The sequence below is a fragment of the Notothenia rossii genome (assembly GCF_949606895.1).
Source record: "Notothenia rossii genome assembly, chromosome: 2".
Taxonomy (NCBI): Eukaryota; Metazoa; Chordata; class Actinopteri; order Perciformes; family Nototheniidae; genus Notothenia; species Notothenia rossii.
The window spans coordinates 92,076,418-92,094,218 of record NC_136904.1 but is presented as its reverse complement, the minus strand read 5'-3'; the positions used below and the strand labels follow the sequence as shown (position 1 = coordinate 92,094,218).

General features: G+C 40.1%; 1 protein-coding gene across 13 annotated transcripts in view; it reads left to right on the top strand.

Moving 5' to 3' along the window:
• The first annotated feature begins 921 nt into the window (after window positions 1–921).
• The window catches only part of LOC307029406 (uncharacterized protein), a 71,470-nt gene continuing 54,590 nt past the window's right edge, over window positions 922–17,801 (top strand). For 10 of the 13 annotated variants that reach the window (XR_013805319.1, XR_013805320.1, XM_079665368.1 and 7 more), the window contains exons 1-2: window positions 922–1,097; window positions 1,488–1,622. Coding sequence is in view for 11 of the 13 variants with exons in the window: in XM_079665368.1 (XP_079521494.1) it covers window positions 931–1,097; window positions 1,488–1,622 (302 nt within the window). In the remaining 2 variants the exon portion in view is untranslated. Of the gene's footprint in view, window positions 1,098–1,465; window positions 1,623–1,994; window positions 2,097–17,801 lie in introns of those variants that run through there. The other 3 variants (XM_079665363.1, XM_079665356.1, XM_079665360.1) reach the window with 3 other exon arrangements.

Sequence of the window (17,801 nt, the reverse complement as noted above, 5' to 3'; positions counted from 1 at the left end):
AATACTCCCGTGATTGGTGGGAAACCAAACTGATACCAGCGTCAAAGCTCCGTTAAGCGAGATGTTGAGCATCGTAGTTCAGAATCAGATCAGAATCAGAAAACCTGTATTACTCCCACAGAGGGGACATGTACGTTGTCACAGCAGAAAAGAGCCACTGACAGCTTAATGTTACATAAGTACCAAAAATACCTTATCTGCACTTTTCCCCATATAAATGAATTGTAATCAATACTTTTAGATGTAAATGGTTTATTGTATCATTACTATGTGTCTCTGAAACAATCAGACTTTTATCAGACTTTTAGCACTCTTTCCCCCACAGAAACGCCTTTAAACCATCAGTGTCACTGTTGTTGGGATGTAGGAATGTACCTGTGTCTGGTGTGGAGCCTCCCTGTACTTTAAATCAATTGATTTGCTTTTTTTTGTATCGTATTTTCTGCTGTTAATGCACTGTGCTCATGTCGGGTGATGCGCTCTCTGGAGCCCTCCTGTGGGGAAACTTGGAACTGCACTTAAATCACTTGGTGCTTTTTAAGCCATTTAAAATAGTTTTTCTCACTTTTAAAATACTTTCTGCCCTAGAAATGATTTTAATCAGTATTACCATTATTTAGGGGCTGCATGAACATGAATTTGAGCATCCTTGTACACTTCCCTCCTATTTAAAACCATTTTCAGTGAGGTGCTGCAGCCTGATTCTCTCCTGTTTCTATGCCCCTATTTAAAACACTTGCTAGAGCTGAGATCTCAATTTCAGCCCTGATTTTGGCACATCTTATAAATTAGTTAAATTGAACCTTGTATTTACTTTTTATTTAAGTCGCTGTTCATTGTTTGTTATATAAAGCAGATTTAATTATATCCTATGCTGATGTGTGGATGTTGTTTCCTTTTGATAACTTTGTTGAGCTTGTTTTTAGCTGCATGTCTTTTTCTATCTCACTGAACAAAGTCCCTGTGTGTGAACTGGTTCAGCTGATAAGGCTGGTTTTGAATCAGAGAGAGGAGCTGCGGTTAGTGAGGGAAAGTGAAAGTGTGAAGTCAGACTTGTCAGACCCCATTTTACAGCTCGACAGGAGGAGAACAACAGGGTGAGTGTTAACACCAGGATCTGCTTTTTAACACATTTATTATTTACTCTGTCAAACTGGATGTCAGAAAATAACTTTTTGGTTAACAATCTGCGTCCTAGAGTCCAATGAGACTTCTGCAAGTGTTGTACACTTTTATTATTTCCTGTTTCCTGATTCATCAGAGTTAACATGTGACAGCCCAGCGCAGACAAAATGGAGAGCGGCCTGTCTGAAGCCTGACTGATTTAATGTATTTTAACTGTGTGTGTGTGTGTGTGTGTGTGTGTGTGTGTGTGTGTGTGTGTGTGTGTGTGTGTGTGTGTGTGTGTGTGTGTGTGTGTGTGTGTGTGTGTGTGTGTGTGTGTGTGTGTGTGTGTGTGTGTGAGATGTTACTGGTTTATCTCTCAGACTGGAGAAGATGAGTGATTTAAAAGATGAGGAAGAGGACACATCTTCAGTCTCCAGCTGTCCGTCTCTGAAGAGTGACTGGTCTATGGGTTATCCTCTAAACTTCAGTAATGAACCTGGACCCTCAGACACAAAGTAAGAGTTTCTACTGTAAACTGACCTGAAGAGGATTCAGTTTGTTTGGTATCTGATAATCTAAACTGTTTAATGAAACCCAGTAGAGTACATTAACAAAGTGTAATTGATCTCTTGCTTCTTGTCATCATCAGAGATAGTAAATAATCTACTGGTGAAATCATCCTCACTCTCTACATGTTGGACTTTGTGTTAAATTAAGCAAATAAAATACAAATATGTAAAACGTTTCACACTCGAATGAATTTTAACAACAGAAACCCACAATCACGACTCAACAACTCTAAACATCTTTAATAATGTGAACAGTCATAGATCAAAAGCTGCTCTTTAAATAAACTAATGATGTTTAAACATGTGTTGTTTCCACAGACAGAGAGCAGAGTCTACGGTCTCCATGTGGTCTCTGATGAGTGACCGGTCTATGGAGGATCCTCTATGGTGCAGTAACCAACCTGGACCCTCAGAGACAAAGTAAGAGTCTCTACTGTAAACTGACCTGAAGAGGATCCAGTTTTGATGTAATCTAATATATTAAACTGTTCTTTAATGATATCATGTGAGCAGTTTGTAAAGGAAACACGCAGCAGAGTAAGCTAACATTATCTAAAGATATTTCAATATGCAATTATATTATCATTGTATCTGTGTATAAAATGGTTTTAAATAGCAACAATGTTGATAAATACTGATTAAAAAACGATATTGTCCAAAACATTATTTAACTACTTGGGCATATCTATGATATGTCTTTTTAAGATGTTTATTAATAATAGTGATAACCAGGGCCGTGGGAAGTAGGGGTGCTGAGGGTGCTGCAGCACCCCCTGGTGGAGGACAGGGGATCTGCACTTCCACAATACAAAAAAAACGAATTTTCAGCCTTGATGTAACAACATTCATAATTAAGTAAAGATAACACCCTTTTCACCCCGGTTACATTTTCCATTTGCCCTGTACGATGGGCGCTGTAGTGATGAAAGTGGAGGATGTTGGCTTAGCAGGCGCCCGCAGCCAAAGTGAGAGAGATAGAGAGAGGGGACACCGCGGTACCGGCGGGGATTGTTGTTAGCTTCTGCTGCGCTAACGGATATAAGAAGCTGTTTCTACAATAATGTAGAGGGAGAGTTCTGTCCTGTCAGACTGAGAGGCTCAGTGAGGTAAAGGACTCTGAGGGTTTAGATAGTTCACTTTAGTCTAAGTTATCTCAGTGGGTCTCAAACGTTTTGATCACAATTTATGTAAACAAATACTTCAAAGGGACATCTTTATAATTATTAGGATAAATAAAAACAGGTTTGAAATCATTCCAATGTATACTATAGGACAGTAAACCAAAAATATTGTTTAAAACTGGAGAGATTTAAAAATATACATAAATAAATAAATGTTAACTGGTAAAATAAGATATGAGTGAACAACACAAATAAAATAAGTTACATGTATTTGTTATTGGCTATGGTAGGTTATTGGAAATGTTTACATGCTTATTTGATTAATAAAATGCAAACCGATCTTTTTCATATGGGTATTTAGAATTGTACCCCCTAGATCAGTCTCTAGTAATTGGGCGCTCAAAGGGCACCAAATTGAAGCATTTTACTTTAAAATGCTAAACAAAATCTTCCCGAGGGGGTAACCCCGGACCCCCGAGAGGATGTGAAGTCCACCCCCCCAATTAAAACATGTTATAATACTAAATAAATTTGAAGCCTTGTTATATAAGCTGTCCACCATGTCAATATATTTCTCTTTTTGTAGTGTATTGATGTTTTGTAGAGGTTTTTCATTACCAGCTAAAATCTTGCCTATAGGGCAGCACATTGGTCAGAACCAGCCCTGGTGTCATCCCCACAGCACCCCCCATTTGAAACATGTTCCCAAGGCTATGGTGATAACCTGGTGAGCTGGTTGTGTTTAGCACTAGCAGATAAAACCAACCTGATCTCACCAGAATGCGTGACTCCATCACGACTCCTTAACACCGCATTGCGTGGTGGAGTCACAAACGTTGCTACATTTACGTGTCTGCACCACGCAAACAACCCCAATCTAAAGTGAATGAGGCTCCTTTGTCGTGGTGCACATACACAAAAATTACGGAAACATAGTTGCTTTAGGTTGCCATAAGGCTGTTGACGGTCTTATTATAGGCTACATCCATTAGTTGGTTTTGTGGCACATTTGTAACGCTGTGCCAACTTGGGCAAGCACTCAGGCAAACTTGAGGAGCGCACACAGGGTGGAGAGGTGGAGTAAGGTTGAGCGATGGAGAGAAAGGGAGAGAGAGAGAGAATGAGCGAGGCAGAGAGCATGTGCAGTGGTCTGCTTGCGCACAGAGCAGGACTTTGTGAGAGAGCCGGCTTGAGAGTCAATTTCTCTTCAAAATATGGCTTGCTAGCTCGTTGGTAACGTAACTGATATCTTCTAATATGCCTGCATCTGGCGCTGCTGAGTTGCCATATTCCTTTCATGAACCACTTCCTGATATCCATTGTTGCAGATAAATATAAATGATAATAGCCAAACTAACCTAGCAAGAGTAAACTGACAGGCTGCTGTGCCGCATCTCACTCAAAAACCCACACGACTCAACCCAGCAAAAACCAGTCGCGCACAGCCTTTCATTCAGAATTTCATTCAGAATTTCATAGCAAAATAACTAATCTTTCAACATAGTTTTAAACAAAAATAAATATTAAGACAAAGCCCTACAAATAACAACAATAAACATAATGAGTGGCGACTCCATAGTATTTGTGTTGGGTAATCTGTGGTAGGGCTAACGCTAACCCATACAGTGGTGGGGCTCAAGTCAGTATTTGCAATGTAATTACATACACGCTCCCCTTGACAGTGAAAAACCACGCGTGAGGTTTAGATTATTTCCTGTCTCAATCCAAATTGAACTGTATGAAATAAAAAGGCACATTTGTCTTGTCGTAAATAAAAAGGGCGACCTGGAGCCAATCCTGCAATTTCTCCACAGGTGAAAGGGTTGACATGCTGAAAACCCAACCCCTGCAGGGGGGTCTGAGGGGATTTTCCCCCAGGAGATTTTTTGAAATACTAACATAAAATACACATTCTGCCTTTGGTACTCTCTTGAGAAGAAAAATAAATACATCTATTACAAACGACATATTTAAAAAAAATGAATGCCATTTTAGTTTTTTGTTACTTTGTTCTGAAAGCTGAACCTGCTGCTCCTTACAGAGAGAAGAGGGAAGAGGCTGTGTGAATTACTTTACATTGTGGACAGGGGCGCCGTAAGGGGGTGAAAAGTTAGGACGATTCTAAGGGCCCGTGACTGACAGGGGCCCCAAAAAGTGTAGAACATTAAGAAAAAATGTTTAAGTAACCTTTCATCAATCATCAATAATTAACATTAATATAACATTATATTGATAATACACTCACTAAACTTACGATTCATTTCACTTTTTTTGTTCGAAAAGTTAATTATCCAAAGCCTCTGTATACCCCCCTCTATTTAAATGTAATGGTTTGGTCCTGTCTCCAAACGCTGTGCGGCACCGCTCTTTCAAGCAGAGTGAGAGCATGTGAGGCAGGGATGCGAGTACTTACGTGTGTACGATGTCTCAACGACTAACAAAGTCAGGCTTTCAAAAAAGAAAAGAAAGGAGAGAAAGACAAGAGAGAGTGACAGTATGTCACCCAGTTTTGCTCTGATTTAACACCACCATCAGGCCTTTTCACTTCCGTTTTGTTGTCCATTTACACTTTAATACCCGCTTATTTTGTAGTTGGTATGTATATTTAATTAGAAAATCTGCTGCTTATGTTTTTTTTTTTGTGATAGCATTTTTATAAATGATAATATTGGTGTTAATGTTCACTTTATTTTAATTTAAGTGGTAATGTATATTTAAGTCATATTTATTTTGATTTATGAATGTTCCATTCAAAAATGTTATTAAAAAGGCATGTACACCATAAAAGATGACTATTGAGGTCTATTGTCAGGAATGTTAGTGTTATATCAAATAGTGAATTCTACTGCAGCAGAATGTTGCAGTAGAATTTGCAGTCTGCACAGTGTTATATGTTCACAGCTCAGTGTCAGTAAATATTGATCGCTTAGTATTGGACTACAAGATAGATGCAAGCCTGTGCAGGTAGAGTTATTTAAAGCATAAATGAGTCGGTTGGGTTCTGGAGGTGTTGTTACAGCAATTGTGCTTGGTTTGCGTGGCCTGTGCCTGGTGGTGGGGCCCAATGTGATATATTTTCATGGGGCCCAAAATCCCTGGCGGCGCCCCTGATTGTGGATAAGGGTCACTAGCCCCCTTTGTTCTGTGTGTCAAAATGAAAGACAGTGCACACACCTATCAATCATCAAACCGTGGGGTCTTATTTCATTACGTGTTGATTTCTATCAATTTTTTAATTTACAACAGCAAAAGTAGGACTTCCTGTAACAACACCACGTCGTTATCTTGATTCTGATTGGCCAGAAGACCTTATCAAAGATGTTCTATTGAGAAGACGATCACTACGTGCCAAAAGTTTTCAAACCGTTTCTAGTCTACGGTATTTCCAGACAAGTGACTGCTGAAATCAATCTTACTAACTGCTGTCTGTGCAATTTACTCCGCGCGAGTTGGCGGACTTTGGTTTGCTTACTTTAAAATCATTTTTCAAGGTGGGGCTAAGCCATTTTTGTTGGTATAGCTGTAGCCTACCCCAGTATACCCTGGCGCCGCCACTGAACATAATAATAAAACAATTAAAATGTTGTATTCAGCCCTGATTAAAACAGCGGGCCCAAATCCTGGATGGGCGGCCCCAAATCCTGGATGAGCGGGCCCGGCACCATGGGGCCCGCTCATGACGCCGGGTAAATGTCGGACTTCTTTTTTCCCGTCTGTGAGGAAAAGAAATGGGGCTTAGAACCTCAAAATACCGAAATCTGTATTTTTGAAAATCTTTTTTTCCTTCTAATTTTTTATTCTTTTCTAAATAACACGATGTTATTTAGAAAAGAATAACACACTGTTATTTAGAAAAGAATAACACACTGTTATTTAGAAAAGAATAACACACAATTATCCTTGTTTTTATTTATTCGTTTGATTCTATAATCTTGGGCTTTTTAGCATGCTTTTTAGCCGTAAATAAAGTCACCGGAAACTAGGGTTGGGTAACCGGAACCGGTTCGGAACCGGCTCCAACATTTCGATTCCAACGGCATCATTTAGAAATGTGAATTTCGGTTCCGCTTTTCGATGCCTGAGGAAATGTTTCTCGCCGCTCTCCGTAGCCTACTGTATGACTGCGGCGGGGCGGGAAATGTAGCGTTGTACCTACACTTCCTACAGCGTAACCTGGGACCAGGGCCGGCCCGTAGCACTGGCGTTATAGATGTTCGCCTAGGGCGCCAGATCTGTGGAGGCGCTGCGCTGACAGCTCTGGGAGGGGAAAAAAATGTTTTGACCGTTGGTGCTCATCCTCATTTTTGGCCTTGATGTAACAGCATTCATAATTAAGTAAATGTAACACCCTTTTCATCCCAGTTACACTTTTCATTTGCCCTGTACGATGGGCGCTATAAGTGATGAAAATGGGGGATGTTGGCTTATCTGGCACCCGCAGCTCGCAGCCAAAGTGCGAGTGAGCGTGGGAGAGAGGGAGGGTGCACCGGTACCAGCGCTGTTGTTATTAGCATCTGGTGCTAGCTGCTCTAACGGAAGAAGAAGATGTTTCTGCAATGATGTGGAGAGAGAGTCCTCTCCAGTCAGACTGAGAGGCTGATAACTACAGCTCAGTGAGGTAAAGGACTCTGAGTGTTTAGATAGTTAACTTTAGTCTAAGTTATCTCAGTGGGTATCAAACGTTTTGATCACAATTTATGTAAACACATATTTCCAAGGCACTCCTTTGTAATTATTGGGATGAAACAGGTTTGAAATCATTCCAATGTATACTATAGGACAGTAAACCAGACATATCTTTTTAAACTGGAGAGATAAAAAAATATGCATAAATAAAATAGTAAAATAAGATATGAATGAACAACAAAAATAAAATACGTTACATGTATTTGTTATTGGCTATGGTAGGTTATTGGTTATGTTCACATACTTATTTAATTATTAAAATGTAAACCGATCTTTTTCATATGGGTGTTTAGAGTTGTACCCCCTAGATCTAGTCACTAGTAATTCTGCTTAAAGTGCACCAGATTGAGGCATTTTACTTTAAAATGTTCAAACATTTCTTCCCGGTATGCCTGAGAAGGCAGATATGCTTGTTTTTCTCAACAAGAACTGTTTTTAAATGGGGGGGGGGGGGGGGGGTGGGGTTCCTTTAAAAGTTGGACTGTTGCACTGTTGTAGCTTCAGTGGTTCTCAGGTTACAGTTACATAGCAGTGAATATAAACAGACTGATTAATGTGAATATTACTGTAAACTAACCTGTGTAAAAGTTTCTCAAATAAATGTAATCTTTTTGGTGGAAGAAGCATGTATCATTTTTTTACCCTGACCCTCAAAGAATCTGAATTGAGAACCGTTAAGAACCGGAATCGAAAAGTAGAATTGGAATCAGAATCGTGGAAATTCAAACGATACCCAACCCTTCCGGAAACAAACGTAGGCCTATAAGGGACATTTCGAGCGATACACACCACAAACCCACTGAACAGATTACCCAAGATCCTCAGCTTGAAGCTCGTTGATTGGATGTTTTAGCCGCAATGCATGTTGGGATATGATGTTAATGCGAAATGATATCCGAAAACATTTAAAAAAAAAAAAAATAATACTTCATTCGTGTTCTTGCTTTTCTCTTTGAAAGTCATCACATAACGGCATTGTAATACACGGTTCGGCTGCATTAAATATTACACATCTGCCGTAGTTCTTTATTTATAGAGCCCTGATGAGAAGACTTCTGGACAAACTTGACGAACTGCCGCCAAAACTGAATATGTGACGTGGATCATAAATATATCAACAATTAAACAACATCTTACATTTCTTTTCCCACAATACGTCTCCTTGCAGTATCAATAGTAATTCGGCTGACTTTTATATTTGATCCAATCGGTAGATAGGTTATATTTACACCATAACGGTGCACAGCTGATAGAAAAGGACTTTTAGTTTTTAGAGATATTACTGATTTTCTTTGAATATAAGAAGGTAAATACTGAGTTGAGAGAATAGTCAGGGGATTTGGGTGATGGGAGACACATCTACAGTATGGAATCACAATTTCAACAGCTTACCATTAAATGACGGATATACCTTTCTGTCTGTGATGTTTTACAAATCAGATATTCATGTGTAGAAGTAAAACATGAGGAATAGTATAGCAATATCCTGTAAAATTATGTAAAAACATGAATAAAACTACACATCTTCAGATGTTATACATACATAAGTGTCCTACACTATTAATAATAATATATAATAATAATAATACAAAGTTTTTATTGGTATGCGGTGTGTACCTTGTGTGCACCGCCTAGTGGTTATAGTATGCTGTGTGTACCTTGTGTGCACCGCCTAGTGGTTATAGTATGCTGTGTGTACCTTGTGTGCACCGCCTAGTGGTTAAAGCACGTTATTTAATTATTTTTGTTGAATAATGTTATTTTTGTTGAATAATGTTATTTGATGAAAAAAATATTAAGAGTACATACTTTCATAGGGGGAAAGTAGAAGGTCAATGATAGAAATATAGAATATAAAAAATCGAGAAGATACTGTAAGTGATCTCTGCAATAAAACAGTTTAGTGCAGGATGTACAAAGATATTAATATGAGGAGGTGCAAAACAGAAAAACTAATTAACCTTTATTAACACATTAAATAATACTTTAGATTAAGGTCTTCTTTTAAATAAGAAAAAAGCTTTGGGGGTATCTACAGATAAATATTAAGCCTGACAAAGTACTTAACGTATTGATTTCCTGCAATGTTAACTATGAAGCACTTATTTTAACTGATATTGTACACATTAATTATACTCTTATGTAGATAGAATAAGAAATGTGCAGAATATTACAGTTTAATGGTGGAGGTATTCACACATATTGATAGATGTCTTGTAATGCACTGTTGAGGAACCTGTGACCCAAGTCTTTATTCATTGCATAACTACACCGTTGTTGTTGTGTATATGATATGTCAATACACCTTAGAAAATCTTGAAAGGGATGTGCAAAATAGCAATTATATACAGTTTTTAATGAACTATTAGTAGAGAATAACGAGTAATGAATATACTTTATAGGGATCTGCAGATAAATGTTTAGTCTTCTCAAGCACCAACTATCAAATATCTCAATCACCTTCCCTGAATTTTACTCAGGTGTAACTAAAGTCTGCTTTAAGTGTTGTTTATATTTCACATCATTAATCAGAATCTGCAAAGGAACTAAAATAAAAATACCAGGTTAACCTCTGAGTTGTAGTGGAGTAGAATTACAAAGTAACAATGAGCTGCCATAGAGAACATGTTGCGAAACACAATAGCCAGCATGTGTAGTTCTGGGGGGGCGTTCGAGTCCAGTTTTGAATAGTCTGCCGTGGTTTCGTTCCATTTCAAAGAGCTTGACACTCGGCGTAACCTTGGCGCACTGCCACTCCAACATCCAATCCCAGAGCTCGAAGATTAATCACGGGGTTTGTCAACGGGACTCTAGTCCCGAACGATAGCTGGGGATTATGGGTAGTGTAGTGTCTTCGGCCATCCTAAACTGATTTTTTTTTCGGATATCATATTGCATTAACACCAAATCTGGCGTCACAGAGATCTTCTGTTACTGTCCTTTCTTCTTAGAGGAAGTACAGAAACACGTAACTCTGGATTTGTTTTAATGTTTGAGGTACAATAAACGACACAGCAGCTGTTTGGCATGTTAAATCTAGGGCTGCCAAGTTAAAGCGTTAATAACGTGTTAACGCAAAAAAAATTAACGCCACCAATTATTTTAACGCGATTAACGCATGTGTATTTTTTGTCCTCGGCCGCCCCGTAGTTTCAGAGCGCATCGAGTTTAAAATACCATCTACAAGCTGATGCTGACAGCCCCGCTCCTGCCGTCAGCTTGCGGCAGACCACACTTCCACGCTCACCGGCAGGCACCGACTGGCCATTGGGAGGACCGGGAGGGTGTGTGTATGTGTGGAGCGAGAGAGAGACCTTACGTGTATTGTTGTTGTTGTTGTTAGCATCTGGTGCTAGCTAGCTGCGCTAACGGATATAAGGAGCTGTTTCCAAGAAAACAGAGGAGCGACATTTCGCCGACAACTGCGCCGAATATTTGTCATTGTTCAAATGATAATAAACATTTGCATAAAGCATATTTGTCCACTCATATGTTGATAAGAGTATTACAAACTTGAAAAATATCCCTCTAAGGTACATTTAGAACAGATAAAAAATGTGCGATTAATTTGCGATTAATCGCGATTAAAGATTTTAATCGACTGACAGCCCTAGTTAAAACTATTATTTTCTGCCTCGCTCATGAGAGTAACAGCTGGCGAAATTACAGCCTCGCCTACTGATTTCAAATTTTTGCTCTAAAATGATATTTATAAATGACTATTATCATTATTATAAGCAAGACAATAAATGGCAAAGATATGTAGTAAATAAACATATTTGAGATACGTTCATAAGAAACGTAACATGGGAGAAAATAAGTTTCTAGCGAAACTTAATTGAGAATGCGGTTTAGTTCTGTGGGAACGTAATTTTTAGGAGACAGGGTTGCCATAATACATTCTGACGAAAAATACAAATTATTATGAATACAAATAAAATAAAAGAAGCCTCCCGTGAGTTACTACAAGCTATAAAGTAGATTTTAAAAATGTTTTATTGAATAAAAGCTCACTGCTGGACGTTGTAGGAATGCGTGTGTGCACCACGACAAAGGAGCCTCATTCACTTTAGATTGGGGTTGTTTGCGTGATGCAGACACGTAAATGTAGCAAAGTTCGTGACTCTACCACGCAATGCGGTGTTAAGGAGTCGTGGTGGAGTTACGCATTCTGGTGAGATCAGGTTGGATAAAACAATGTTTTGTGAAATCACATGTAGAGTCAATGCAAAGACCCAGATCCGTGCCTGGCAACACGAAGGAAGTGAAGATGTTAAATTCATGTCACCTGCGTATTCGTGCAGCGTGACACATTTCAACTTGAGTGTAAAGTTTGTGACGCTCTGTTACAAAAACCTGCCAGTGTTGAGATTGTGCTCCTGTGGTCTCTGACGGTCTGAGGGGAATCAGAGAGGAGAACAGAGCTCTACAGCAGCTCATATTAAACTAGAAAATGCATTTCCTGCAGAAAATGCGTGCGAATGCTGTAAACTGTGAACATTTATGCCTGAATTTAGCTGAAAATGCAGAAAAAGCTGAATCTGTTATTAACTGAATGGTAGCTGCTTTTAGCTAAAAAAATGCAGAAAAAGCTTAATATTTAAAAGAAAAGGTTTAAAAAAAAGGTATAAACAACAGGTATAGCCTTGATATCCTGAAATAGCTGAATAATGTAATAGTTGAATGGTTTCTGCAGCTGAAAATAGGCTGAAGGAGTTAAATATCAGATGTAAGTAGTAGTGAATGAATTTGTATTAAGAAGAGAAAAGAAAGTAAAAAGGCTTGGGAAAGCAGAAGAATATTTGAACTGCAAACTTTTGAACTAACTTGATGGTGAATGATCTGTTGCTATGACAACGGCATTTGTTGACATCCCATAATATGCTTAGATGTGTTGATGGCTGCATCGTTACTAAACCTGTGAAGTTTTGGGCCATTTCGAGTGTTTTCACTGAAGTTATGAGAAAACCGTGTTTCATGGTGAGCATTGTGTTGCCATGGCAACGGCATTTGAAGAATCTCTCTAACTTTCCCGTAGATGTCTTCACGGCTGGACACATGTGAAGTTTGAGCACTTTTTGAAAATTTTCATAGGAGTTATACATTACATTAGGAGGTTACATTACTCTCTCTTTTCTCTTGATCGCCCTCTTTCTGTTCTCTCTCTCTCTTCTCTCTCTCTTCTCTCTCTCTTCTCTTGATCGCCCTGTCTTTCTTCTCTTGATCGCCCTCTCTCTCTTCTATTGATCGTTCATCATCATCGGTGTGTGTCTGTGTGAGAGAGAGAGAGTGTGTGTCTGTTCGTGAGAGAGAGTTTGTGTGAGTGTGTGTGTGAGAGAGAGAGTGCGCCTGTGTGTGTGTGAGAGAGAGAGAGTTTGTGTGTGTGTGTGTGTGTGTGTGTGAGAGCGAGAGCGAGAGCGAGAGCGTGTGTGTGTGTGTGTGTGTGTGTGTGTGTTACAGCTCAAATGCAATGCAATAACTTCCATGTTAAAAAAAGACTTTAAAAAGCTGAATATTTAAAAAAAGTATAACATATTTTGAAAAAATTGAAAGTTTCCCATCATGTGCTGAAAAGGCTGAATAGTTTGATATTTGAATGGTTCCTGCAGCTGAAATCAGGCTGAAGGAGTTAAATAAAGATATTAAATGTAAATAGTAGTGATTGAATGTTTACAAACACCTGTGTGTGTAAACCCAGAGATCAAAGGTTTCCATGGTGTCTGCTCTGATTAGATGATGTCACTCACACGTGTGTGTGTGTGTGTGTGTGTGTGTGTGTGTGTGTGTGTGTGTGTGTGTGTGTGTGTGTGTGTGTGTGTGTGTGTGTGTGTGTGGCTCCAATCTGCCCAGCAACACCATGACAACCAACTGCAGCACTGAGTCCCATAACAATGCATTGGGGATTATATCTGACAATTTTGCCACCTGTTCAAAAACTATGGCTCTTATAAAAAAATTACCAGACCGTGAGCATCAGGGAACCCCAATGAACTGCAATATGTGTTTCTTTTGCGTTTTGTGTGTAAAATGTGGAGATGGGAGCAGTTTATCTAAAGTGTACTTCTCTCTGCTCTGAAGAAAGATCCGGAACAATTTAACATGGGAATCAATTGGGAGCTAGCTGGACTTTTTCTCTCTTCATGCCCTCAAGAGGCATTTTGTTTAATATTTCTTCTTATTTTATTTTTATTTTCCAACCTAAGAGAGGTTTTCCTACATTTTCCATGAGAAAATATGTCTGAGGAGTGTAGGGTTTGGGAATTATGGAAAGTTTAAAACATTTTTGGGGGAGAATTTCAAGCTCTCCTGCACTCTGTTTTGAGATCAGAGCACTCTAGACTTAACGTGCTGCTCCCATTTAATGTTAAAATCTGAAAAAGGCCTCTCTGCTAAGCTCCAAACTAAGTTCAATATCTGAAAAAGTGTAAAAGATATCAAAAATACTTTATACACGTTTTATAGCTGAAGGTATTGTGGTCATTTGAAAGTTGGAATGAAGTGTCTGGCTGAAATTATGTGGAAGGAGAAGCATTTGGCGCAACGTGTAGGAAAAGTGGATTTGAAGGCATCTCCCATTGACTTCAATGTTAAAAAAAAGAGTTTAAAAAGCTGAATATTTCAAAAAGTGTGAAATATTTTGAAAAAGTTGAAAGTTAGCCATTGATTGCTGAAAAGGCTGAACAGTTTAATTATTGATTGGTTTCTGTAGCTGAAAGTAAGCTGAAGTTATGGAGAGCTAAAGTATTGGCTGATTTGAAGGCTCTTCCCATTGACTTCCATGTTAAAAAAAGAGTTGAAAAAGCTGAATATTTCAAAAAGTATGAAATATTTTGAAAAGGTTGAAGGTTTCCCATCAATTCCTGAACAGGCTGAATATTTTAATAGTTTCTGTAGCTGAAAATAAGCTGAAGTTATGGAGAGCCAAAGTATTGGCTGAAATAAGTTTAAGGGGAAGAATAAAGATTTGAAGTACTATAGTGGAATGCTGTGGCACAGCATTCGCACTAATCAGGGTTATTAATGTTCCTGTATAAACCAGAGACTGTCTGTGGTGCTAACAATATAGTGACTGCTGTACTTATGACTTCATGAAGTTACTCTGAGTGTTGATGGAGCAGCTAATGTTAGCCTAGCTTTAATCAAATCGATCTCTTCAGAAAAAAACATTTTAATAAACGTTATGCTCGTTGTGTTGGAGACAGACCTGACAAAGCATTAACTCAGGCTTTTTACTGTATCGTTCTGTTGTTATTTAGGCATCCTTTCCATATGTTTATTTCTATTCATTCACAGCAGATTCTATGCAAGTTGGGTTTATAGTGTTATGATCTCTGTAATATCGCGGAAAAAGGTAGGACCCAAATGCAGACTACAAAAGCGGAAAAAGTTTTAGAAACAAAAGGCGAGCTTTATTGCAAAGCTGATGACAAAAACATGGCATGAATCAAACGGTAGCTCAGGAAAACAATAACACGAAAACTGACCTTGAAAAACATGGAGGAAGACCGGAGAGAAAAACATGAGACGTGCCCGTGAAGGGAGGACAAACAAACAATGAACCGATAGGGGAACACAGGAAAAGACAAGACTAAATACACACAGGGACTAATCAAAGAAACAAGAGACAGATGAGGAGGGAGGAGAGAACACAGGGGCACCAGGTGAACACAATCAGGAAATCAGACACAGGAGGAAAAACACAGGAAGGCAGACAAGAGACAGGGAAAACAGAACCACAAAACAACACCCATAACAATACTTACAAAACTATAAATGTGACATAACATAAGAATCGTGACATATAGTGTACCAGGTTATGTTATGCTCGTTGTGTTGGAGACAGACCTGACAAAGCATTAACTCAGGCTTTTTACAAATCAGTCTCATTCTGTTGTTATTTAGGCATCCTCCTCTCCATATGTTTATTTCTATTAATTCACAGCAGATTCTATGCTAGTTGGGTTTATAGTGAACCAGGTTAATACAGCTGTTTGTAGATTCAGGGAACATGTGCTCCTCTGGGTCATGAATCCAGACAGGAGGCTCTCTGGTTTCATGATCATGTGAATTGTAAGCTATCTATCTGATCACAAGGGGATATATTATATAGACCTTTTTTTAAAGATCAAACTAGAATGTGCCCCCTTGTTGTAGCTTTGGTGAGAATCAGCCCCTCTGAAGTAAAGTGCTGTAAAGGATGTGTTCCTCTCCACAGAGGGAAGAGAGAAGAGTGGTGTTCCTGTGGAGGAGCAGCTGTCCAGCTGTGCTCTGTGTCAGGACGTCCTGAAGGATCCAGTCTCTACCAGCTGTGGACACTGGTTCTGCAGACAGTGCATCACCTCATACTGGGAGCAGAGCCCTCCATCAGGAGACCCCTCCTGTCCCCAGTGTGGAAAAAGATCCAGAACCAGAGCTGCGCCTGCAGACAGCCAGTCAGAGCAGCTCTGTACGAGGTGAGAGGCCCAACTCATGCAGCGTCTTATTCCTCTTCCTGGTTCATTTGTTTTTTTATCAGGTATTCTGTTGAAGAACAAAGACATTAAAATGTTTATAAAACATTTAAACTCAGTCTGTTTTTATTAGTTTTATTGTTATAATTCTCAAAAGCATTTCCTGATTCTCTCCTGTTTCCTTCTCTTCCAGCAGATAGTGGTCTGCAGGAGGTTCTAGATGAACACAAGGCTCAGTCTGAGGAGGAGATTGTGAACGTGTGACTGAAGGAACTGATCAAAGTGAAACCCTCCTCAACAGCATCTTCACTGAGCTCTACATCACACAAGGCCTGAGTAAAAGAGGTTAATACCCCAACATGAGGTGAGGCAGCTGGAGACAGCTTCCAAGAAGGAGACCCTCCATGACACTCCAATCAAGTGCCAGGACATCTTTAAAGCCTCACCTGACCAACAGACTCTCATCAGAGCGGATCCTGACCAACGGAGTCGCTGGAGTTGGAAAAACCTTCTCAGTGCAGAAAGTTCACTCTGGACTGGGCCGAGGGGTTTGGGAAACCAAGATGTCAGTCTGGTGATCCCGCTCTCCTTTCAGGGAGCTGAACCTGATCAAAGGTGAGCAGTACAAGTCTTCTCAGGCTGCTCCATGTTTTCCATCCAACCTTACAGAAGCTCACAGCAGAGCAGCTGGCCGTCTGCAAAGTGCTGCTCATCTTTGACGGCCTGGATGAAAGCAGACTTTCTCTGGACTTCAGAAACAATGAGGTTGTGTCTGATGTCTCTCAGCAGTCCTCAGTCAACGTGCTGCTGACAAACCTCATCAGGGGGGAAGCTGCTTCCCTCGGCTCTCGTCTGGATAACTTCCAGACCTGCAGCGGCCAATCAGATCCCTCCTGAGTGTGTGGACAGGGTAACAGAAGTACGAGGCTTCACTGACGCCCCAGAAGGAGGAGTACTTCAGGAAGACCTGTCCAGCAGAATCATCTCTCACATCAAGAGCTCCAGGAGCCTCCACATCATGTGTCTGATCCCAGTCTTCTGCTGGATCACTGCTGCAGTTCTGGACCACATGTTGACTACAGACCAGAGAGGAGAGCTGCCCCAGACCCTCACTGACATGTACTCACACTTCCTGCTGGTCCAGACCAAGAGGAAGAAGCAGAAGTATGAAGAGGGACATGAGACGAGTCCACAGCAGCTGACGGAGGCTGACAGGAAGCTTCTTCTGAAGCTGGGGAGGCTGGCGTTTGAACATCTGGAGAAAGGAGACATCATGTTCTACCAAGAAGACCTGCAGCGCTGTGGTCTTGACGTCACCGAGGCCTTGGTGCACTCAGGAGTTTGTACACAGATCTTCAAAAGAGAGAGTGTGATCTTCCAGAAAACAGTCTACTGCTTTGTTCATCTAAGCATTCAGGAGTTTCTGGCTGCAGTCTACATGTTCCACTGTTACACCAACAGAGACACAGAGGTACTGAAGGACTTCCTGCAGGGAGACTGGGACTATGAGAACAGTAATAACAGAGATCAGGATTGCCCATCCCTGGATGTCTTCCTAAAGGGAGCCATGGAGAAATCCCTCAGAAGTAGAAATGGCCACCTGGACCTGTTTGTCCGCTTTCTCCACGGCCTCTCTCTGGAGTCCAACCAGAGACTGTTAGGAGGCCTGCTGGGTCGCACAGACAACAGACCAGAAACCATCCAGAGAGCCATCAGCAACCTGAAGGAGATGAGAACATCAATCTCTCCTGACAGGAGCATCAACATCTTCCACTGTCTGACAGAGATGAAGGACCACTCAGTACATCAGGAGATCACAGAGTTCCTGAAGTCAGAGAACCGATCAAAGAAGAAGCTCTCTGTGATCC